The sequence below is a fragment of the Calliphora vicina genome, chromosome 5 (genome assembly GCF_958450345.1).
Source record: "Calliphora vicina chromosome 5, idCalVici1.1, whole genome shotgun sequence".
Classification (NCBI taxonomy): domain Eukaryota; kingdom Metazoa; phylum Arthropoda; class Insecta; order Diptera; family Calliphoridae; genus Calliphora; species Calliphora vicina.
In genome coordinates, this window is record NC_088784.1 from 88,918,662 (window position 1) to 88,944,689 (window position 26,028).

Sequence of the window (26,028 nt, forward strand, 5' to 3'; positions counted from 1 at the left end):
TGGCTGTCAATGTGTTAAATGGACAATAATTCCTTGTAACAAACATAAACAAATGACAGTCGACAACACAAACACGAACACACCCAGCCACTCATGCACACACAATTGCTGAACGTGGACATGTTGCAAGTTGTAACAAGTGTTAAGCAACAGTGGTAATATGTAGCAGCAACAATGACAGCACCTATTTAGACCAACACAAGTTATTGCATGTTTTTTGTTTGTTTTTGGTTGTTAGTACGATATACAATGTGAAATAAATATTTGCAGTTTTTATTTATTTTTACAATCGTGTAATTTTAACAGATTTTGACACATTGTAAATTATTTTTAATAGTTTTTGGTGTGCTTTTGTTATATTATAAATTGTAGCAAATATGACAAATTGGTTTAATGAAGGCTTTTAATGAAAGGTTATTTAAAATCGTTAAGCACTTCAAAATCAACAATCAAAATTCTTATATTCATAAAGAATGTGATCAAAGTACTTTGTTGCTGCTCCTTATTGAACGTTTTCTAAAATGTCTGACGACGGTCCTCACAGAACCTGCAGGAGCGACGCAGTGAGGTAAGTGATCCTTGTATGGGAGCTATGACCAATTATGGACGGATTGCCATGAAATATGGACGCGTGATTTCTTTTTATATTAAATTTATGTATGTTGAATTTATATGGGGTCAGGTCTTTGGGCCGAATATAATACATGTGTCCATTTTAATCAAAATATTGCGACTTGTACTTTGCACCTAAGTTTACGTGGACAGTCAGACGGAAAGTGATTCTGAGTCGATCGATATACTTTTTGGGCATTACAAACATCAGCAAAAACTCATAGTACCTTCCATACTATGGTGGTATAGGGTATAAACACATACAAAATTTAAATAATTAATCGATTTAAAATTTAAAAAATGAGAAAATGTTGAATTATTTCTTTTTTGCCGAATGTCCGTTAGTAATTATTGCTTTATAGAAACCTGTAGCTTGAATTACAAAACGGACAAATATATTAGAAAACATGACGTCTTCCAAATCACTAATGATATTATTTTAGCAGCCATGGAGAAAATGTAGTTTTTTTGTTTCCACCTTTACATTTTATACCTAAGGGTGCACAACGTACCAAATTCAAAATTTTATATATTTGGTCTAACTAAGTATGCAGTGTTTTTCAAATATCGCAGACAATTTTACTTCGACTTCCACTAAAATTAACATGTTGGTTCAGAAAATCGCACTAAAAAATATAATAAATATAACTTTAAAGCTGAATTTAATAGAAATTTTTAATCTGATCCAAATCCCCTTTAACAAATCATAGCCCCCTAACAAATTGTTTACAAAAATTCTAGTGATCGTAAAAAAGTGGCTGTAGAAATTCATAAAAAAGTACGTTTGCCCCTACCTAACAACCTTTTTATGACTGAAAATAACAGTGTTAGCTAAATTCTCTGCGAGGTGTTAAGTTTTCCCTAATTAATTTGCTCGTTATCAAAAATAATCAATTTTTTTTTCATTTAAAATATTTGGTATAAAGTTAGTTTTTCAAAAAGTACAAATTAATTATACATCCTCTTAGAAATTTTTTAGATAACTTAAAAAGAATAAAGGTACTTTTTTCCCAAAAAAAAAAATACCAAAAAATCGCCTTTTTTAATTTTTTTAAATTCAAATGCATGTAACTTTGGACCCAGTCATGATTTTTAAACAATTCTTTCTTTATTTGATATATACATTTGTTGTTAAACCTATAAAAGAATGGAGAAAATCGGGAAATTTTTGGAACCGCGGTCAACAAAAAACTGGAGTAGGGTGGGTAAAAATGTTGAAAATTTAATTTTCAAATGCGAATATCTCCTAAGCTATAAGAGATAATTGATATCTAGAGCTCGACGAGAAGATTCCATATACGTAATTTTTTTTGAAATCGGAACACAAACGAAGAAATAGAATCATTTTTAAAATTGAACATACCCGAGGTGTCCTACTTTGGGGACCCGTGGCCCCGCACCTGGTGGGTCCATGAGGTCCAAATTCAAAACATAAACTCGACAACACTTCCTCTTTGCGCAAATCGGAATAAGCGTTTAGAAGTTACAGATTTATTTCCCTCTTTTTTATACCCTACACCACCATAGTGGGGAGGGTATTATGCGTTTGTGCAGATGTTTGTAACGCCCAAAAATATTAGTCTAACACCCACCTTAAAGTATAACGATCGACTTAGAATCACTTTCTGAGTCGATTAAACGATGTCCGTCCGTCCTGGCTGGCTGTCCATGTAAACCTTGTGCGCAGAGTACAGGTCGCAATTTTAAAGATATTTCGATGAAATTTGGTACATATTATTTTTTCGGCTCAAGGACCAAGCCTATTGAAACTGGCTGAAATCGGTCCATTATTTCACCTAGCCCCCATACAAATGTCCCCTCGAAATTGGACTTTATCGGTCATAAATGTTTAATTTATCTTTGTAACTACACAAATTTCGCTTCAAATAAGTTTTATATATACAAAATTCATGTCACCAAATTTTGTTACGATCGGTCCATAATTAGTCATAGCTCCCATATAGACCCGCTTCCGAAAATCACTTTAACGTGCATAAATCGCTTAAAAATTCAACATATCGCTGCAAAATTCAACATACTTAACATTAATATAGACATAAATCACACCACCTAATTTTATGGTGATCGGTCCATAATTGGTCATATCTCCCATATAAGGCCCACTTCCGAAAATCACTCACGAATATAAATTATTGATATTTTAAAAGAAAAATATTTTTACTCATTTACTTGGTGTAGGGTATTATATGGTCGGGCTTGACCGACCATACTTTCTTACTTGTTTTCCAATACCACTGTGCGACAGAAAATTAGTTGATTAAGTAGAATTTCGGTTGAAGCAACGAAACTTTTGTTATCCCTTCAAAAATTTTGTAGCCACAACTGGCAATAAATTCGATTGGCAATAAATTCGGTTGCTATCACGAATCTGTCTTCTCAGTGTAGTGTTTTGAATTTTGAAATTATTTTTCTTCTATAATATTTTCCAAAATGTTATATTTCAGAAAAATATATGAAAATAATGAAAATTTTGTTGGAATTTGACTTGAATACAAATATATGTATGTAATTATGTTTTAAACTTGAAAATATTTGAAAAAATTTAACATTTTTCAAACAAATCAATGTCTTGAATCAATGTTTCCTTTTTACTGGAGAATGCTATTGATATAAAGTGTAATACAACTATAATTCAAGGCTTGCTTTCAACTTGAATTCCACTTAAAATGCTTATTGGGTATAAACACTGATATATTTTTACTTTTATATTTTCTGTATAGTCGGTCAAGCCGCAGCATATAACTGAGCCTACATACACTGAGTAATTATGCAAAAACAGTTTTCGTTTAAACCCAATAAGCACAAAAGTGGCAAAAATTCAAGCACTTGAATATTTTGTTGGAATTTAACTTGAAAGCAAATGTAATTATGTTTCAAACTTGAAAAATATTTGAAAAACTTAAATATTTTCAAACAAAAAACATATCGCTTGAATTTATGTTTCCTTTTTACTGGAGAATGCTATTAAAATAATGTGTAATACAACTGTAATTCAATTGCTTGACTATAATACAAGGCTTGAATTACACTTGCTTTCATCTTGAATTCCAGTAAAAATGCTTACTGGGAAATTTCAATAATATGTTATTATTGAGCGATTTTCGGAAATGAGCCTAATATGGGAGCTACATATGTCTAATCATGGACCTATTGAACTTTATTTGGATACCAAAATGTTTAAGATATTTATTCTCTTTAAAGTGATTATCAATATCTTCAGCCTTGTGTGGGAGCTATTGTTAGCTATGGGTCGATCCATAATATATAGTTTAATATAAATTTTATTTGTGTATAAATTTGTGTGGATATAAATAAAAAAAATCTGATATTTATGAGCAAAACGTTGTAATTCTGTAAGAATTTTTGTATAAGAATTTTTTCCATTTTCTCTCCTGGAATTCATGATAAAAAGGTAAAGCTAATTCGCTAGCCTTCCTTTGAGGTTTAGGTTTCATAATTGCATTTTTTAGAACGATGCCTTACTGTGCTTTGTAAAGCCATTTAATTTAAAATTGTTATAATGTTGGAAAATAATTTAAAATACATTGAAAAAAATAAACGAATTTGCATATTTCAGTAAAACCAACAAAATGCAATAAATCTTTGACATAATATCATTAAAACTAATGTTACATTTCATTAATTTCAAAACAGCAAAATTCCCCCCAAAAAAAAAAAAACATTTTGTGGAAATGTAAAATAATTAGTTTTTCTAAATTTGGTTTTTACTTTATAATGATTTTGAAATTATTTTGTTATATTTTCATTTTAATTTTACACTCTAGTAAAATGTGACCTAAATAATGACAACACCAAATGGTTTAAAAATGGATTAAAACTACATGAACAAATAAATAAATAAAGTATGTATGTATGCATGTACATTTTGTACAAAAAAATTAAATTGTTATAGTAAATATATGTATATATGTATGTATTACTAGTATAAATAATTATAATCAAGATTTGTACACACATAATTAAATGCGCTGAAATTAAGTCGTGCTGCTTTAATGGCTCGTGTACACCCCTTTCTGTCCCCGATTCGCTGCTCCAAACGACTAAATGTTGTGATGTGCAAGGAAACCATTTAATTTAATGTAGCAAATGGAATGTTAATGATTAAATTTAAGGCATGACAGCACAACAAAAAAAATGTCCACATCCACAATGTATGAAAAGAAAACGAAATTGCTAAAAATGAAAACAGAAAATTACACAAAGTAAAATGTGTATAATACTTATGTGGAAAATAATTTGACATTAAGGACAGATTTTTACAATGTAAGAGTAGAACAAAAAATATATATTTTAATTTGAAAAATATGTACACAATGAATGAATGGATTCTACCTGCTGTTTTATTGGTAAGATTGAAATTTTAAGAGAGACAAAATGTATTGAATATAATTTCCAATTAAAAGTCTACATATTTTGTAAAACGTTACGTTTTGAAACGTATTTGTTTGCTTATTCATACGTTTTATTCAATGAGCCACACAAAATAGGCAAAAGGGTACTAAGTACCCCTTTATATGATAATAAAATTGCATTTAAATTTTGATTGAATATAATAAATATCTAAGAAAACATGCAAACAGCTCTCTAAGGGCAGGATCTTGAAAAACACTTTAAGAAATTTTTTCTCAAAACTACACCATTTTTCATTGAAATTGAGAACATTATACATGATATTGAGAAAATTCCAAATGAAATTGAGAATTTCCATTTTAAATTGAAATTGAAAATTCCAAATGAAATTGGGAAAATTCTAATTGAAATTAAGAAAATTCCAAATGAAATAAATATTATAATATAAATTTAACAAAAAACATATGTACTCAGTCTTATTGACCAACAGACATAACTTGCAATTCCAAAGCGCTTTGGTCGAATGATTTTGTATGTTCTATAGCTCTACTGCAATCTCCAGTAGTTATACAGGACTTGGAATCGTTAATTAATTCTTGAAGATATATAATCCTCTGCTCTCCTACATTATTAGGATGTTCGGTCGGTATATTCAATAATATTTTTGATTTTGGACCAAATTATTTCAATAGGGTTAAGCATTGGTGAATAGTGACTCAATGGTAAAAGTGTTGCTGGAGAGTTGTCGAAAATTTTACATAAACGACTGTGGCAAGGGGCATTGTCATATACCAAAACGAGTTCAGATAACTGATTACCCACCTCTTGCTATCAACACTTTTGACCCCTTCGTTTGCGCTTTCGGCAGTGAACGAATCTCTGCGACTATCCATTTGAATAATGCCTGCGGTACCAATTGCACCTATCAGGTGGATGTCGGGTCCACGGGAAGTAGGTATCAAAAGAACTGTTCGGGATCCAACACAAGACCAACCATGTTTGCTACGACAAAATAAATTGAAATTGGTCGATCTACCCAGACCACCACATTTTTCCACATCTGATATAATCGTTAATTTTATTCTTTTTATTTTAAAATAATTTATATAATGTTTCTCAATTTTATTTAGAATTTTCCAATTTCATTTGTAATTTTTTAAATTTCAATTTGAATTTCTCAATTTCATTTGGAATTTTCTCAATTTCAAATGGAAATTCTCAATTTCAAATAGAAATTCTCAATTTCAATTGGAATTTTCTAAATTTAAAATGGAAATTCTCAATTTCATTTTGAATTTTCTCAATTTAAAATGGAAAATCTCAATTTCATTTGGAATTTTCTCAATTTCAATTTGAAATTCTCAATTTCATTTGGAATTTTCTCAATTTCAATGAAAAGTGGTGTAGCTGACCCGGTTTTCTTCGCCACCGCAATTGTCGTGTTTGCTTTATTAAAGCCTTTGGGAAAAGGTTTCTTGATGAGCTGACCTAAACAATCAGTGTAATGCGAATGGGAACTAGCTTATCGCCCAACAATAAATTTCAGTGAATTTATCCAAATATGTATTATTTAATGCTGGAAAGATAGTATACCAATATGTAGTTTTGGCCTTTTATGTTTTAGAAACTCAATAAATGTAATGAAATCTGTATTTATTAACCAAAGTCAATGAAATTTTCAATATTTTTTTAAATTTCTCATTTTAAATAACCTACGGTAAAAACACTTTTAAAAAGGTCAAAGGAAATCCCGCAATTCCCAAAAATTGGAGCGAAAATACCAAAAATGGTATTTTTACAATTTTGCCCTTAGGGTCCATATTTCCTACAGGACTGGGAAAATACTTTGGGGATAAATAGGGAACACATCAGGTTATCCAAAGCTGCTTTCCGTTTTCTGATTCCAGCTTTGGGATTTTAAAACATGTGGTCCAAATTAGAAATTTCGATAAATAGGACATATTTTTTATACCAAAATGTTCTCCGTAAAAATACCTTACAGAGAAATATAAAATTGTTAATGTTCTTAAAGAAAGTTTATCTATGGATATAAAAATGAAATGGTTCATGTATGTAATGGCATCGGTTAGAGCGATTTGGCTAATTTTTTTTTTATTCAATTCGAAATTTTCAGGAGATATTAAAAATTCCGGGTAAAACTCGGAAATTTTCTTTTGGGTCCAGTCAACTGTAATAAAAAAGCCCACTAAAGTATGCAATACAAATTTAGATATTTTATTTACAAATAAATAAGAACAGGCAGGTGTATGTGGGTTAGAGAAACTTGAAGAACTAACATAAGTAAATAGCTACCGGTCGAAGCCGGGGCGGTCAACTAGTTATACCCTTCACCTTCGTGAGAAGGGTATATATAAGTTTGTCATTCCGTTTGTAATTTCTACATTTTTCATTTCCGACCCTATAAAGTATATATATTCTGGATACTTATAGATAGCGGAGTCGATTAAGCCACGTCCGTCTGTCTGTTTGTCCGTCTGTTGAAATCAATTTTCTGAAGACCCCAGATATCTTCGGGATCCAAATCTTCAATAATTCTGTCAGACATGCTTTCGAGAAGTTTGCTATTTGAAATCAGCTAAATCGGTCCACAAATAGCTTAGATATGAGGAAAAAACCAGGACAACCTCGATTTTTGACCTATTTTTTACCTATATCTGGATTACTAAGACATTAACATAGACAATATGGATATCTAATGATAGATATTTCGAAGACATTTGCAACGACGTAAGTTGGACCTACAATGGGTCAAAATCGGAAAAAAATTTTGAACCCGATTTTTTTTTTCACCAAAAAAAAATTGAAAAAACAAAAAAAAAATTAAAATTTAAAATAACAATTAGAAAATTTTTTTTTTCCAAAAAATGAAAAAAACAACTTTGGAAAAAAAATAAATTTTGTTTACCTAAAAATATTTAAAAATTTTATTTTGAAGTATAATTTGGTGAAGGGTATATAAGATTCGGCACAGCCGAATATAGCACTTTTACTTGTTTTTGATTAAAAAAGAGTTAAGTTATTTTTTCGCCCAAAAAACAGCAAAAATCGATTATTTTTTTATTTTTTAAATTGAAAATCGTTTATTTTTGGATCCATAATTGATATTGCTTTGAAATCTTTTGTGTGTTATTCGTAATTTAATTGTCGGTCTAACAAAATAAGTTCTAGTCAATTCAATCCAAAAGTACGATAAATAGCACACGCAAGCATGTTTTTTCAAGACCTAGCCGAGCGCTTTTTAGAAAGATAAAAACGTTTAAATCGGTTGGGAAACAAAACATTGACACATTAAAAATCTTACATGTCATAGGTATCCTATTTGAGCCCCCTTGAGCCCCTGTATAGTATTTGTAGGGCCCATTTTAATAACATAAACTCGAATACTCCTTGGCTATGCACACGTCAAATTTTATTCCGATCGGACCAGCCGTTTAGAAATCCCAGATTTATTTCCAAAAAATGTGGATTCTGCCCCACTGTGCAAGGTTGATCAGTATATAGTTGCTCACTTTTTAAAAAAAAACAAACACAAACTGCGAAGCGTTTTGCTTGTCTGCAGCTACACCCAGAGTCTCTGGCGGGAATCGAACCCGCAACCCTCAGATTAATAGTTCAGTACACTATCGACTGATCTATCGGGGCACCCATTCGAACTCAATGCTGAGGAATCGCAGAGAAGGTGGAAAATTGTTTCCTCTCTTTCCCTTTCCTTACAGCCATGACAATGGTCGTTACAAGGGAGATCAAGGCGACTTGCATGCTTGCCTAGCGTCCAGTGCCCCACCAGTATTGTAATCTACGAGATTACCCCTACACCACTCACTCCTGGAGCGTAATAAGACCTATCAAAATCTGTATATGAATTAATGTAGTCCGAAGGTTGGTATACGATCGATGCCAGTATTCCCAGAATCCTCGCTTGGCCATATTTTCCAGATCTCCAACATCCAGATGCGTGAAGCCTCGCTGCGCTGCTTGCAGAGGTAGCCATTATATGAAGGTATATTGGAACAAGGTGCAGTATAGTGTTCAGATCCTCTTTAATTTAAAAAAAAGTGCAGCTAAAGCACACCAATTGCTCACCAAAGCTTATGTTGAATGTTTTCCATCGGTTTCAACGTGCTATATATCATTTGTGCGGTTCAGATGTGCTGATTTTGACACGGAAGACAAAGACAAGTTTGAAGACCATGAATTGGAAGCATTACTCCCTGAAGATTGTTATCAGATTCAATCAAAGCTTACAAAATCATCAAGCATACATTTCCAAACGTTTGCGAGCAGCTGAATTCATCCAATAGCAGAGAAATTGGGTACCATACGAATTGAAGATGAGTGACATTGAAAGACGATTTTGCATATCCGAAATGATGTTTGTAAAAATGATTTTATTTGAAAAATAAAATCATTTTTGCACAGAATCGTTACTTGCGATGAAAAATGGATCCACTACGATAACCCGAAGTGTAAGAGATCGAACGTAAAGCCCGACCAACCAGCCGAATCGACACCAAAGCCTTGGCGCTTAGGTAATGCTCTGTATTTGGTGAGAACAAAAGGGTCATATTTATTATGAGCTACTGGAATCTGGCCATCACATGGAACCTGTATCGAATGCATCTGATTCGTTTGAAGGGAACATTTGCAGCAAAACCCACAGAATATGCTGTCAGGCATGAAACCGTAATATTTCATCATGACAACGATCGGTCACACACCTGTTAAAAAGTATTTAGAATTAAGTGGTTGGGAAGTTTTGCTTCTCCAGCCTTATAGTCCAGACCTTACGCCGTCCGACTACTATTCGATCGATGCAAAACGCTCTATCTGGGATACGATTCACTTCAGATCAGAGTATCCGAAATTGGCTTGTATTCGTTCTTGGCCTCAAAATACTGCTCCAACAGTATTCGTGGGGGACATCTGTATGGTGGCTAGGTGAAATCATGGACCGATATCGCCAATTTTCGTTTGGGCCCTATTGTGTTTGCAACAGACAGACGGACGGACATAGCTAGATCGTCTAAGAATATTATGAGGACCCAGAATATTTAAAATCGATATACCCCACATCTTTTTTGATGGTATGTATAAAAACTGATTTTAATTTGGAATACTTTTCGCAAATTTTCATCATTAAAAGTGAGAAGAATTATAGGCTTTGAGATCCCTGAAAATCGAAGAAGTTCAATATAAAAGTCACCCTATTTTGTTTCTTTTTAGCTTGGTATGTAAATGATTTCCTTTTTTTGTTGACAAAACGCAGATGAAGCATCTATAAGTTTCGACACAGCTGAATATTGCCCTCCAACTTATTTTATTCCACTTTTTTTTTCTTTCATTTTATATTAAATATTTCATATTGTTTGCGGTCAGCTGCTGTTGTTCATAGTTTTTCATACAACCAGCCAGCCAACAACCAACCACAAATTACAATAACAAATTTTAAGTGCAATTATTTTATTTTCAGTTGCCAAATCCGGGTATTATTTTTTTCGCACAATGCCATTTACTCCACCATTTACTGCAACAAATAACGAAAAGCAGTTTGTATAATTTGAAAGTAATATTTGCATTTCATTCTATGAAATACAATCACCTTGTGAAATTGCAACGTTAAGTGCAACAGAAATACAGCTCATGCAGCTTGTTCGATTTTTTTTTTATTAAAAAAAAAATGAAGTTATTCATAAATACTTTTTCCATTAAATCTGTCAACAATGGTTGTATTGTAATAAATAAAAAAACAAAAAAAAAACAGTATTTGAAAGGATTTATACAGCTGCAAGTGCCAGTGTCCAGGGTAGATAAGAGCAAATTCTGTGGAAAAACCCAAGAATGAAATTTGACTTGTATATTTTCTTGTGATCGAGAATAAATAGCTCCTCGTAAGTAAAACAATGCCAAACATTTTTCAAAAGAACATTACTGAGAAAAGGTTAAATTGCATAATATTTTTAGTACTATGAATTTATTTAATTCCGCAAATTAATAACAAATTTCCAATAAATGATAAAGGATGTTAATTGAAGAAAATTTCGTTAAAAATTGGTTAATGGAACGAAAAGAAAACCAGATTTAATTTAATTGAAACAAGAAAGGAAGTATGGTCGGTCAAGCCCGACCATGTAATACCCTACATTAAGTAAAAGAACAGAAACATTTTTCTTTTAGAATTTCAATAATTTATAATTTTGAGTGATTTTTGGAAGTGGGCCTTATATGGGGGCTATGACCAATTATGGACCGATCACCTTGAAATTAGGTCTTGTGATTTATGTCTTAATGAAAGTTATTTCTGTTGAATTTTGTGTATATATCAACATTTTTAGGAGATTTATTCACGTTTAAGTGATTTTCGGAAGCGAATCTATATGGGAGCTATGACTAATTATAGACCGATCGTAACAAAATTTGGTGACATGAATTTTGTATATATAAAACTTATTTTGAGCGAAATTTGTGTAGATACATATATAAATTAAATATTTATGACCGATAAAGTCCAATTTCGAGAGGACATTTGTATGGGGGCTAGGTGAAATAAAGGACCGATTTCAGCCAGTTTCAATAGACTTCGTCCTTGGGCCGAAAAAATTATATGTACCAAATTTTATCGAAATATCTTCAAAATTGCGACCTGTACTCTGCGCACAAGGTTTATATGGACAGCCAGCCAACCTGCCAGCCAGACGGACGGACAGACAGACATCGTTTAATCGACTCAGAAAGTGATTCTAAGTCGATCGCTATACTTTAAGGTGGGTGTTAGACCAATATTTTTGGATGCGTTACATCTGCACAAGCGCATAATACCCTCTCCACTATGGTGGTGTAGGGTATAAAAATTTCGTTAAAATTATTAAGAGCATAAATTACGTGGAAAAAAAATCTAGTCTATTTTATTTAAATTAAATTTTATTTAGTTATTCGAGTTGAATTAAGTTCTTCACATTGACTTGAGTGTTCTATTCGGCTATGCGGAATCTTATATATGACTTCAAAATGCGGGATTTTTTTTTAGCTTTAATTTTGAAACATTTGTACAAAGTATTGGCTATTGTTAGTTACGACATTTTCCCATCTTTTTGGCAACATATGGATTCCGATCCGAAAGAACTGTTCATCTTTTAAGGTCAAGAACGAATCAAGCCAATATCCGATACTCGGTTACAAAGTGAAGTGTATCCCAGAGAGAGCGTTCTGCAGCGATCGAAACAAATAGTAGTCGGATGGGGCAAGGTCTAGACTATAAGGCGGGTGAGGCAAAATTTCTTCAGCACTTCTTTCTAAATAGTTTTTAACATGTATTGCAACATGTGTCCAAGCGTTGTCATGATGAAATATTACGGTTTCATGTCTGGACGCATATTCTGGGGATTTTTCATCCAATGCTACCTTCAAATGAATCACCTGCATTCGGTGCAGGTTCCACGTGATGGTCTGGTCAGATTTCAGCAGCTAATAATAGATAGGACCCTTTTGCTCCCACCAAATACAGAGAATTACCTTAGCGCCATGGATATTTGGCTTCGGTGACGATTCGGCTGGTTAGCCGGGCTTCATTTGTGATATTTGATCGATGCCCTTACGTCGTATATAGTTTGGAATAAATGTGGATCAAATTGATCCTAATGCCTGTAATCCTGACAAAATGTTTACACAAATTTTAGTTTTAGAAACTCTATAAATATATAATATGTAATAAAATCTTTATTTATCAACAAAACTCAATCAAATTTTCAAAGTTTTTTCAAAAGGTCAAAGGGAATCCAGAAATTCCCAAAAATTTTAACAAAAATCCCAAAAATGTTATTTTTTACAATTCTGCCCATAGGATCCACATTTCCTTTGGAGCTGGGAAAATACTTTGGAAATAAATTGGAAACACATCAAGGTTTCCAAAACTGTTCTTCGTTTTCTGATCCGAACTTTGGGATTTTAGAACCTGTGCACACTGTGGTAAATCCCAAATCTAGCTGGACAAAATTAAAAAATAAATATCTGGCAACATTCCTTCTGATCATTTAATGAGCTTCTCAATACAATAGGGAACTGTAATTCATGTTTTGTTTTTTTGGTTTTTAGCTCCGATTAGGAAAAACTAAGCTTTAAAGTCAGTTGTTGTCAACAGGTACATTGAGATTTTAAAGAGAAGTGTATTTTTTGTGTGACTTTGGTTTATGATTAAAAAGGCTACGGTGATTTTATTGTCATAATTTTTTATATTATTATTAAGCTACATTTCAAGGAAATATGCAAACATTTTCATTTAATTATTTCCATAGTAACTATTAAAAAAAACTATTTTTTGTGAGAAGATCAGAAATTGGAAAAAATAAAATATTTACTTTTTTCAAGTAGAGTTAAAGCTGTTTATTCCTCATAGTTCCGCTGTAAAACTATATTTGGGTTAATCTGCCAAGTGTTCACTTTAAAGTAAATCAAAAACATCTTGCGCATTTTAGCGACCGCCATACATTTTTTTGTTCACTTTTCCAATATGACCTACACAAAGAAAAAATAAAATATTTCCTTTTTTCAAGTAGAGTTAAAGCTGTTTATTCCTCATAGTTCCGCTGTAAAACTATATTTGGGTTAATCTGCCAAGTGTTCACTTTAAGGTAAATCAAAGACATCTTGCGCATTCTTGCGCACTTTTCCAGTATGACTTCTACTTTTTCACGAAAGAAAATTTTTGAAGAATGGGTAAAAACTCCCAAAATACATTGCGAAAAAAAAAGTTGGTTTTTTATAATCGTTTATATATTTGAACTCATTTTTTATATGATTCATAAGTGAGAAGTGAACCCAACGTGATTTATTAATTTTGTCCAGTTAGATTTGCGATATACCACACTGTTCTGTGGCCCAAAGTTGAAATTTTTATAAAAAAAATTGGTTAAATTCCGAAGGACGTAGAAGCGACATATTCAAAAAAATAGGAAATGTTTTTCATACGAAAATGTTCTTCGTAAACATAACTACCAGATAAACATAAAATTGTTATATTTTCTTAAAGAAAGTTTTGTTTATAATAAAGAAAGAGTTAAGTCTCCTTTTCGCCCAAAAAACAGCAAAAATCCATATTTTTTTTTAATTTTTAAATTGAAATTCGTTTATTTTTGCATCCATAATTTATATTGCTCTGAAATCTTTTGTATACTATTGGTAGTTTAGTTTTCCATTAGGTCTAAAAGAACGCCTTATGTTTTTAAAAAAGCGGGCCATGATATTTAAAATTTTAAAAATTTCAAGTTTGAAATGCTTTCCAAAAATTTGTTAAAAATCTTACAAATTCAATTCGGGAATTCCATAAACAACATGTGATAGCCACCACCATTACCTACATTTCCTTTATAGCTATTTGCCCACATTGGCCAAAATCCCTCATAGAACTCAAAAATTCTCAATGTGAATTTTCAAAAACTTGTTTAAAATTTCACAAATTCAATTCGGGAATACCATAAACAGCATGTGATAGCCACCACCATTACCTATATTTATATAGCCTTTATGCATGCCTCCGCCATATTTGGCCATATTGGCCAAAATCCCTCACAGAACTTCAAAATTCTTAATGTGAATTTTCAAAAAATTTTTAAAAATTGCTGCTGGAACATTTGTAGGACCCATTTGTCTATAGAGGAATATGATCGCCCAAGAGGGGCAACTTCCAAGTTCGCAAAGTGTTTTCAAGAATCTATTCAGTCCAAAAGTACGATAAATTCATTCAGAGAGAGAAGTGAATGCCGCCTAACTGTCAAAAATACGAATATTGCCGCAAGTAGTCATGATCTCAAAAATTTCAGCCTGTAAACACTACATTCATTTGGAAGACGATATGAGATGCCTATGCGAAGTTCGTCACAGAAAACACCAGAACCAACACCTCATCTTAGACCCAACTATAATCTGGTGTCATATACATACGAGATTACCCCTACACCACTCACTCCTGGAGCAAATTAAGACCTATAAAAATCTGTATATGAATTAATGTAGTCCGAAGGTTGGTATACGATCGATGCCAGTATTGCGTGAAGCCTCGCTGTGCTGCAGGCAGATATAGCAATTATATGAAGGTCTACAGGAACAAGATGCAATATAGTGTTCAGTTCCTCTGAAGGACTAGTTTTTAGTGCGCCAGTTATGCCAATACAGGCTGATCTCTTAATATAGTTGGTATACATTGTTCTTTCCAGGTTTTATCTGGGTTTTGTCAACAAAAAAGGAAAGCATTTAAACATCTAGTAAAAAAAAATTGGCTGACTTTTATATTGGACTTCTTCGATTTTAAGGGCTCCCAAGATCTGAAATTGTTCTCTGTCATTTAAAAAGCAAATTCTGAAAGGAGTTTGCGATCAAAAAATGCGTGATTTTTTAAAAATGTTTAGCCTTAATTTTGAATCATTTGTACAATATAAATATATTCAAATTATTGGCCATTGTTAGCTATGACCTTTTCCCACCTTCCCAAAAGAAATGCTAATCTTTTGAGGTCAACTAAGAAATAAAATTTTTAAGAATTAAAAAATTCATAGAAGAATTTTTTTTCAAAAATAAGCGACACAAAAATGTTGGTTTGAATTTTTTTTTTATTAAATTTGAATTTTTACCCAAAATTTCAAATAAAATAAACAATTTGTAAATATTAACGTTATTAGATTTTGATAAAATTTCAGTTTAGTTTCAGATGATGGAAAAAAATGTTAGACTCAGGAGTATTGAAAATCGAAAAAAAGTCCAATATAAAGGCCACCCTAATACACACACATGCTAAATATGATGTAAATGAAAATGACACCATACTATTTTAACAGTTTCTGTAATATTTCAAAATTTGTCTTTGCAATTTTTTTATGTTTCTGTGTGTCATTACTTAGCCATCATTTCTCTTGAATAATAATAGTGATAAGATCTCTCAATATACATATATTGAGATGTATCTAGCATCCCTTTTTGTTAATCCATTTATACATTTGTTTAGTTTATCTTCTTCATCAGTCTATGCTGAAATTAACCTAAATAAAATAAACTTAAAGAACTTTGATCATGATAGCAATAAAAACGAAACTCTTAAATTCTTCTCATTTCCAACTAGTTAAATAATTTCCTTTTGAAAACTGCCAGTAATAGACACACAAATATGTCTGCTTTTCATACAAGTATTATAAAACTTAAATGATCCATAAATAAGCTTGTTACACAACAGCAACATGATAAAAATGTGGAAAGGAAATGACTAGTAGTTTTTCATTTTCATTATTTTCCTTTGCCAAAAAATATGTAGCAGACACACTAAATAATATTTACCCAACGCATGTGAGAGAGAGAAAAACTACACATCCCTTAATAGTGGGACCATGTAAATAAATATTACAAGGACTTTGTAAAGGACAAACAACAAATAAATATCATAAAAACACGTTTGTTTTATAAAACAAAACGTTTTATTTAAAAAAAAAAACTTTCAAGAATCGTTCATTTTGTTGTGTTTTCCTTTTCCCTGTTTGCTTTTTGAGTTTTTGTCGGTCTCGAGTTAGTTTCTAGTAAATTTGTTATGAAAACATGAATAAATATGCAGCATCATTCAATGTTTTCATGCAACAATTTTAAGTGTGTAATTTTTTGAGTCATGGAAATATAATCAAAAACGGATACCACTACGTGATTAAAGACCAAAAAGAAAAATGCCGTGTATCCCAATTTGCCCAAAGTCATGCACTTTTTTGTATGGACCCCTAAAGATTTGGGGCCTTGGTGTAATTTTTGCAAAAAAGTGATAATTTTCTCAGATTCATATCTTGCAAACAGTGCGGAATTTTGATTTACTCTCTGAGGCAAAGTTGTAGCCCTTGTCATAATGAACATATAAAATCAAAAAAACTTCATCTTCAAGACCAAAATCGCAAAGAAAAACTTAAAAAATTCGAAATAAATTAAAAAATAATTTTTATTAAAGCTGCCTAAAAGTATGCTTTAGTTTATAATAATTTAATAGTTTATGGCCCAAAACACTTAATTCCTTTCCTTAATTCATTCCTAGGAAGTTTATATGTTCTAGAAAGTTGTTTATTGAGATCTTAGGTACATTTTTGTAGTTGATTATTTCCTTGAATTTTGAACGATTTGCTACCTATGGACCTGAACAGGGGAAAAAGGTAAAAAAAATCAAAATTTTTAAAGTTTTTTGCGATTTTGATCTTGAAGATGAATTTTTCTTGATTTTTTATGTTCACAATTTTTGTTCATTATGACAAGGGCTACAACTTTACCTCAGAGAGTAAATCAAAATTACGAACTGTTTGGAAGATATGAGTCTGAGAAAATGATAACTTTTTTGCAAAAATGACACCAAGGCCCCAAATCTTTGGAGGTCCATACAAAAAAAGTGCATGACTTTGGACAAGACTGGGAGACACCGGATTTTTTTTTTTGGTCGTTAATCACGTAGTGGTGTCCGCATATGGTTATTTTTTATCGTGTTGCCCTGTGTAATATAACTATATATAAATAAAATTTTAAGCCATATTTTAATCAAACAGCCTATGAAATTTGTCTCCGACGGCTTTAAATCATATTGAAATGTTTTAAACAACTTTAAATATGCATTTCATGCTTCATTCAAGTGGAAAGATTACCAACAATAAAAAAAATTCCCAGGTTTCCAACTGTAATAATTGTTCATTTCTCAGCAAATATTTTCATCAATATGACTGGCAAAATGATGCTGCTTTCTATAGAAATATTTATTTCAAAAATAACTCACAAGTACGAATATATTTATTTGATATCACAACAATACAAGGAATGTCGTAAAACCAACAAATGACTTAAATAGAATAAATGAGACAATTTTTAAATTTTGTACATTTGTTGGTGCAATTTCATTGCATTGGGAAACACAATAAAATTTATTTATTTGAATAAATTACAAACACAGAGCTAGACTACAATTATAAAGTAATACAGTGCATACTAGGGTGACCTTCATTTTGCGCTTTTGCAATTTTTAATTCACTTTAGGTATATATGCTGCAATTATAGGGTGCCCCGATAGTGTAGACGGTAGTCTGCTGGACTATCAATCTGAGGGTTGCGAGTTCGATTCCCGCCAGAGGCTCTGGGTGTATCTACAGACAAGCAAAACGCTTTGCAGTTTGTGTTCGTTTAAAAAAATGGAAAAGGTTTAAAAAAATTGAGTTAAAATAAAATGAGAGTTAAAACTTTAAAAATTATACCTGATATGGGTTAGCGTAGGGAACGATTTGAAATTGTCGAATTTCGAGAAAATTTTGTTTCTCGTTACAAATTTGTGAAAATTATTTGTATTTTCTAACATTTAATTTCACACTACAAGGAATTACTAGACTGCCACTTTAAGATTTTGTAATATTAAATTTGTAAGACATTGTTAACCCTTTTATATCTGGGGTCAAAATTGTCCAAAACATCAAAATTAGACCTTTTCACTAAAAAATGGTGGGTGTTTGACTTTATGCGGAATTTACAATAGATTTTTCAACACGGTTTTTGTTTTCAATTATTTGCAAGTCATTTTTATGGGTAATTATTGAAGATTTTCTGCTTCGAAAATCTCGAATTTTGTGCGAGGAAGATTTTCTTTATTTCCTTAATCTGAAAAACGTGCAGCTGAAATACACCGAAGCCTATTGTGAATGTTTTCCATGGATTTCAGTGTGCTAGGGATGGTTTATGTGGTTCAGACGTGGTGATTTTGACATGGAATACAAAGATCGCCCAGACCATCCAAAAAATTGAAGCCAAGAATTGGAGGCATTACACTATGAAGATTGTTATAAATCTCAACAAAAGCTTTCAAAATCATTTAGAGCTAATCAATCAGTAATTTCAAAAATTTTCCAGAATTCATCCAAAAGCATGGAAATTGGGTAACATACGAATTGAAGCCGATAGACCTTCACGCAGAGAAAAAATATAGTTGTCCATAGTTACTGTTTTCAATATTGTTACAAGTTTTTTTAGCAATATTATAGTCACAGTAACTATTTGCATGGTTGCGGTAACCATAATATGGTTAATTTTCAATTCACATGATTGTATTAACCATATATATGTTTACAGTAAACAAGTATATGTTTGTGACAACATATGGGTCGATTTTTTACCTATTTTTGATCTATATCTGGATTACTAGATCATTAATTTAAACAATATCGATATCTTTCAAAGACCTTTGCCTTTTGCGATAGCAAGTCCGACGTACACTGGCTAAAAATCGGGTAAAATATTTTTTAATCCGAATTTTTTCACCAAAAAATTTTTTCGTCATAAAATTTTTTTCACTAATAAATTTAAAAAAAATTTTGACACAATTATTTTCACTTATAAATTAAAAAAAAATAAATTAAAATATTTTATTTTTTTTAAGAAACTTTTTTCACCATTAATTTTTTTGACCAAATTTTCTTTTCAACAAACATTTTCTTACATAATTTTTTTTTTATCAAATTTTAAAAATTTGCTCACCAAAAATTGTTATTAATATTGTTAGCTGAAAGCCGAAATATAGCATTATTTCTTGATTTAGATATCAAGTTGTAATAGGTTAACGATGTCAGAAAATGTTGATATTTTATATCTAAACAATTAAATAAATAAAATTGAAAAACAATGTTTTTCCCAAAATTTATTTTATTTTTTTCATTTATTGGAAAATATGCTACTTTGAGACAAAACCCGAAACTCCAAATAAAATGTGTAATTTTTAGATGAGCATCGAAAGTGAAAAATAAGTACCACCTTAGTGCACACCATTTGTAGCACATTCAAAGGAAACAAATTATTTTGTTTGTGAAAATTATTTACAACATTTGTTCGTTGAAGATAAACAGCACTCCATATATAAAACAATAACAGACAATTCGCTAAAACATTTACTTAAGTATCTATATATGCCACGTGTATGATGAAGAAAATGTGTATGAATTTTTTTTTTTTAGCTTAAAACTAAAGTCTATTTAAATTGATTGCATTGTGTATTGGGAGTTTTATTTTTGTAAACAGTTCTTGTTGCTCGTTTCTCTCGTTGTTTTCTTTATTTTTTTTTTTTTTTTGCTTTCGCTATATGACAACGATAGAACAGTACAAAAGTCAAATAAGCGAAACAGCAGCAAAAATTTTGTAAATATTGCAAAAAGTGCTTGTCATTTGGGAATATTAAAGGCAATGTTTATGATTATGATTAAGACAACTTAGACTTTGCCAAAAAGAAAAAAAAAATCCGAAAATTAAATAAACACAATTTTATTATCTTTAAGTAAGAGTATTTAGGCAACATTTGTTTAAGTATATTTAGCGGGAACAACTTTTTCAAAACCTTTTTGATCATAGATTTGATGTGGTTATCTTATACACAGAAATCTTAATGCAGAAACATTGCAGCATTTTAAAAGTTGAAAATTGAAATTTTCTTCAAATTATTTTATAAAATTAGTAAATTGTACTGAAAATATTGAATTTATAATCATTCTAAGAAATATTACATGAAAATACTAGAGTATACTTGTTGTAATTTTCACATAAATATTTATTAATCATACGCATACATCATCTATAATTAATAAACCTCATGACAAATGGTAATAAACATGTAATTTCTTAACTGCATGTCGAATCTGTTTGAAACTTGGAAAGTCAATAGAGAAGTAGTGGAGCTTTTTCAATATTGTCTTTGGAGGTATTACTTTTATGCACGGACGGTGCTGCAGTGAGCCAAAGTAGGCATCCTTAAATATGCAACACATTTCCGATTTTGCTTATTTGGCAAATATGCACCGATTTAAAATACATTTACATTTCAGACTTTTAAGGGAGATAAAGAAATATCATGCCAATTTACAGTTTTTTGATTGTCTAAAAGGTGTCCTAACATTCTTGGGAAATATGAGGTATTTTGATTAAAAGAAAATAAATATTTCTTTAATTTTTATGTCAATATTTTAACCAGAATTTATTAATACCTCTTACATTACAACAACCAAACTTTTTTTGTAGTTTTTACTTATATTTTTCCCCTCATACCTATTTTGCCACAAAAAATGGTATTGATAAATATTTTTCCTAGAAATAAACGATAGCTGCTGCATGATATCGAAAGAATTTTTATAAATCATGTTATAAAAAGTAGGAAATACAAAGTCCTTTCATTTATTTAATCATATATTTGTTTAACTTTGACACAATTGATTGATTGTTTTGAAAATGAAATAAAAAAATCATTTATTTATTAAACTTTTACGTAATGAAAATAATCAGCTTTGAACAAATGTACAGGAGTTAGTAAGAAATATGAAGCGTTGCTCCAAAGATTATTGTGATAACACTATATGTAATTTTGTGAGTCATGGATATATTTATAACCATATACGGACACCAGTACGTGATAAAAGACCAAGAAAAAGACCCGTGTCTCACAGTTTTGCCCAAAGTCATGGACTTTTTTTATGGGCCCTCAAAATTTTTGCAAAAAAAGTGATACTTTTCTCAGGCTCATATCTTGCAAACAGTTCGGAATTTTGATTTACTCTCTGAGGCAAAGTTGTAGCCCTTGTCATAAAGAACAAAAATTGTGAACATATTAAATCCAAAAAACTTCATCTTCAAGTTTAAAATCGCAAAAAACTTTAAAAAATTCGAAATATATTTAGAAATATTTTTTTAAGCTGCCTAAATGTATGCTTTAGTTTATAATAATTTAATAGTTTATGGCCCAAAACACTTAATTCCTGTAGTTTTTCTTACTAACTTATGGCGTTTTCTTTTCTGACACAAAATATTGCCATCATATTTTGTACCATTTATTAAAGATTACCCATACCCTCATAATGTTTTACATTTTTAACGATCACAATAGAACAATAGAACGATCACAATAGAACCATGACCATTTATGCAATTTTCTTTTATGTACCTTCTAAATGTTGTAAAACTATTCATTTTGCTGTTCTAAAAAGTGCTGCATTTCTAACCCTTTGATAAAATTGAGGGTGAAACGTGTAGCATATCTTCGGGGTTTTAGGGCAACATTATTTGAAAAGAACACGTTATACCAAACTGCAAAAAACTTTAAAAAATTCGTAATAAATTTAGAAATATTTTTTTAAGCTGCCTAAATGTATGCTTTAGTTTATAATAATTTAATAGTTTATGGCCCAAAACAATTAATTCCTGTAGTTTTTCTTACTAACTTATGGCGTTTTCTTTTCTGACACAAAATATTGCCAACATATTTTGTACCATTTATTAAAGATTACCCATACCCTCATAATGTTTTACATTTTTAACGATCACAATAGAACAAAAACCATGACCATTTATGCAATTTTCTTTTATGTACCTTCTAAATGTTGTAAAACTATTCATTTTGCTGTTCTAAAAAGTTCTGCATTTCTAACCCTTTGATAAAATTGAGGGTGAAACGTGTAGCATATCTTCGGGGTTTTAGGGCAACATTATTTGAAAAGAATACGTTATACCAAACTACATTTTTTTTAGAAAAGAACACAGAAAAGGGTAAAAGGTAGAATAAAGGCATCATTTATGCCAGAAGAGAAAACGCCATTATGTATATTGTTCATATGTTCTAGAAAGTTGTTTACTGAGATCTTAGGTACAGTTTTGTACTTAATTGTTTCCTTGAATTTTGAACGGTTTGCTACCTATGAACCTAAGCAGGGAAAAAGGTAAAAAAATCGATTTTTGTTAAGATTTTTGCGATTTTGATCTTGAAGATGAAGTTTTTTTGAGAGCAAATCAAAATTCCGAACTGTTGCACTGTGTAATAGTTGGTTTTTATTTAAATAAGATATTCTAACTTGATATCTTTTTAACCTTTATTTATTATCTAAACACATAAATTTATAAAATTTTCTTTTTTGTATCTTTCAGATATTGGGCGGTAACAAATATCGATTACATCCACTCACGCACCAGTCGTCGTGTTTTTCTTATGATATTTTTCGTATGGACAGCAGCGGTTATTGTATCGCTGGCCCCTCAGTTCGGTTGGAAGGACCCAGACTATTTGCAGCGCATAGAGCAACAAAAGTGTATGGTTTCACAAGACATTGCATATCAGGTATGAAATTCTATAATAATCTGAATGGAAATTTCCCTACCATACAGAAATTCTCACCTGAAAATCTGATGACACCAACAGACTTTTTTCTAAAATAACTTTGCAAAAAAACATAAAAAATATAATTGTTTAGCAAAATGTCAATAGATGTTAATAAACTATGTTTTAAAGACTATAGAAAAGGTGATTAGTAAAGTGACCACTCAACAGCAAATAGATAATTGCATTATTATCTAGTTATTATCCATGTATTCAGTTTCTTTCTAACTTTCTTAATAATGGAAAGTTAGTCCTTTTTTCTTAAAGTTTTATGTAATTTGGATATTTTCTTCATTCCAAGAAAAAAAAGTACTTTTTCGTTTCGGTGTTTTCAGTAAAAAGTAATATATTTAACAAAAACGAAAAAGATTTTCTTCCGTAAATTTACATTCAATTTAAAAAATATTCAAATTTTAAAATTTCACAAATAAAATGGTCTTTTTAGTAAAAGCACCAAAATGAAAAAATACTTTTTCGATTTGGTACTTTATATTTTTTTAACCACTAAACCGCAAACAGTTAATTGCATTATTACTTATGTATTCAGTTTCTTTCTAACTTTCTAAATACTGGAAATTTAGTTATTTTTTCTTAAAGTTTTATTTAGTATTTTTATATTTTCTTCATTTCAAGAAAAAAAGTACTTTTTCGTTTCGTTGCTTTTAGAAAAAGTACTACCTTTAACAAAAACGAAAAAGATTTTCTTCCGTAGGTTTGCATTCAATTTCAAAACATATTAAAAATTTATAACTTTACAAATAAAAAGTTATTTTTAGTAAAAGTACCAAAACGAAAAAGAACTTTTTCTTTTTGGTACTAAATTTTTATTTTTATAACCTTCACCTTTGTGAGAAGGGTATATATAAGTTTGTCATTCCGTTTGTAATTTCCCCAATATAATTTTCCGACCCTATATATATTCTCGATCCTTATAGATATCGGAGTCGATTAAGCCATGTCCGTCTGTCTGTTGAAATCAATTTTCTGAAGACCCCAGATATCTTCGGAGTCCAACTCTTCAATAATTCTGTCAGACATTCCTTCGAGAAGTTTATCATTTAAAATCAGCAAAATCGGTCCACAAATGGCTGAGATATGAGGAAGAAACCAGGATTACTAAGTCATTAATATAGACAATATGGATATCTAATGATAGATATTTCAAAGACCTTAGCAACGACGTATATAAGACCATAGTAAGTTACAACGGGTCAAAATCAGAAAAAATATTTTTTAACCCAAATTTTTTTTTTTCACTAAAAAAAAATTAAAAAAGCCATAAATTTAATAACAATTCGAAAAATTTTTTTTTACAAAAAATTAAAAAAACTACTTTGGAAAAAAAAATTTGTTTACTTAAAAATATTTAAAATTTTTATTTTGAAGTATAATTTGGTGAATGGTATATAAGATTCGGTACAGCCGAATATAGTTCTCTTACTTGCTTTTTGTTAATTTCCGTACTTTTTTGTTTTGGTACTTTTAGTCAATAGTAACTTTTCATTGAAACATTTTTCAAATTTGTTCAGTATTTAATTACTATAGTTTTCACAATATTTTCATGGCAACATTAGTAGTTGGTCAATGGTACATAGTCTTTTTCTGTATGAACAATTAACTGAATTGGCTGATTTTGTCCTGATTCGGGAGTGTCATTTGATTTTCTATATGTACACAGGTTTATAAAATAGCAACAACTTTAAATTTCCAACCCACAATATCTTAATATGAATTCTACTACATATCATTTTCAACTAACCATTTTTTCTTTAACTTTTGCAATTTATTTCATTACTTATAGATATTTGCCACTTGTTGCACGTTTTATGTGCCATTATTGGTTATATTGTTTTTGTATTGGAAAATCTATCAGACGGCCAGAAAACGTATACACAGACGACGCCCCAAGCCCATCAATGTAACAGGCAATAATAATCAGGTAAGTTTTTGCTAAAGTAACTAAGTATTGGCCCTTATGGTTTTGATAGCATAAAGTATTGTAATAATTACAGAGGTACAAAACTAGGGTGATTTCAATTGTGAAAATATATTTCTTAACTTAAACTATATTCTTTGAAATTTTTGGTTTAAAACAGAAAAATCCTCCTTAATATTACTCCATACATAGTAAATAGCATCATGAAATATTAAAGTTTAAAGAGGACAGCAACGTTGTAGTAGATGTCGATGTTGATGACGATGCTGGTATTGATAGAAGATTGAATGATGAATTGTTTTAATGGTCGATAGTTAAGTGTTTACATGATATTACAAACCCATTATTTACCAACAATATACATATGTTTGTATGTATTTGCATTTATGTGTATTAGGGTGGCCCTTATATTGAAAGAATCATTTTTTTCATTTAAAAACAAAATCATAAAAATATTGGGTCAAGGTAGCAATATTTTCCTAAAAAAAATTAACAAAATAATAATGATTGAAAAAAATTCGAAATAAAAATTTTTATTGCAATATATTTACCCATTGATATTCAAATATTAAATTCCACATAAATTTACATTTCGAAACTCGGGAAATTGCACTAAATAAGTGCAATTTTATTGAATTTAAAATTATTCTGAGAAATATCATATGAAAATACAAGAGTATACTTGTTGAAATTATCACATACATTTTTATTAATCATACGCATACGAGTTCTATAAACAAAAATGTAATTCATTTAAACCTACGGCGCACGGTGGCTCATATCTCAATTTCATCGGCCAAAAGTCCAACTTTTTGTTAACTCCGATTTCAAAAATTTTAATGCCATTCAATAGTAAAGCCAAAAAATTCGATAAAAGTATTGTCAATTGTGTGCGTGGCATGCT

General features: G+C 30.6%; 1 protein-coding gene across 1 annotated transcript in view; it reads left to right on the forward strand.

Annotated features, from left to right (window-relative positions):
* Positions 1 to 25,428, forward strand: part of LOC135961448 (5-hydroxytryptamine receptor 2A-like) — a 158,896-nt gene extending 133,468 nt beyond the window's left edge. Inside the window, exons 5-7 of the mRNA XM_065512948.1 lie at positions 22,960 to 23,149; positions 24,990 to 25,127; positions 25,342 to 25,428. Of these exons, the coding sequence (XP_065369020.1) occupies positions 22,960 to 23,149; positions 24,990 to 25,127; positions 25,342 to 25,428 (415 nt within the window). The remainder of the gene's footprint in view (positions 1 to 22,959; positions 23,150 to 24,989; positions 25,128 to 25,341) is intronic.
* The last annotated feature ends 600 nt before the right edge of the window (positions 25,429 to 26,028 follow it).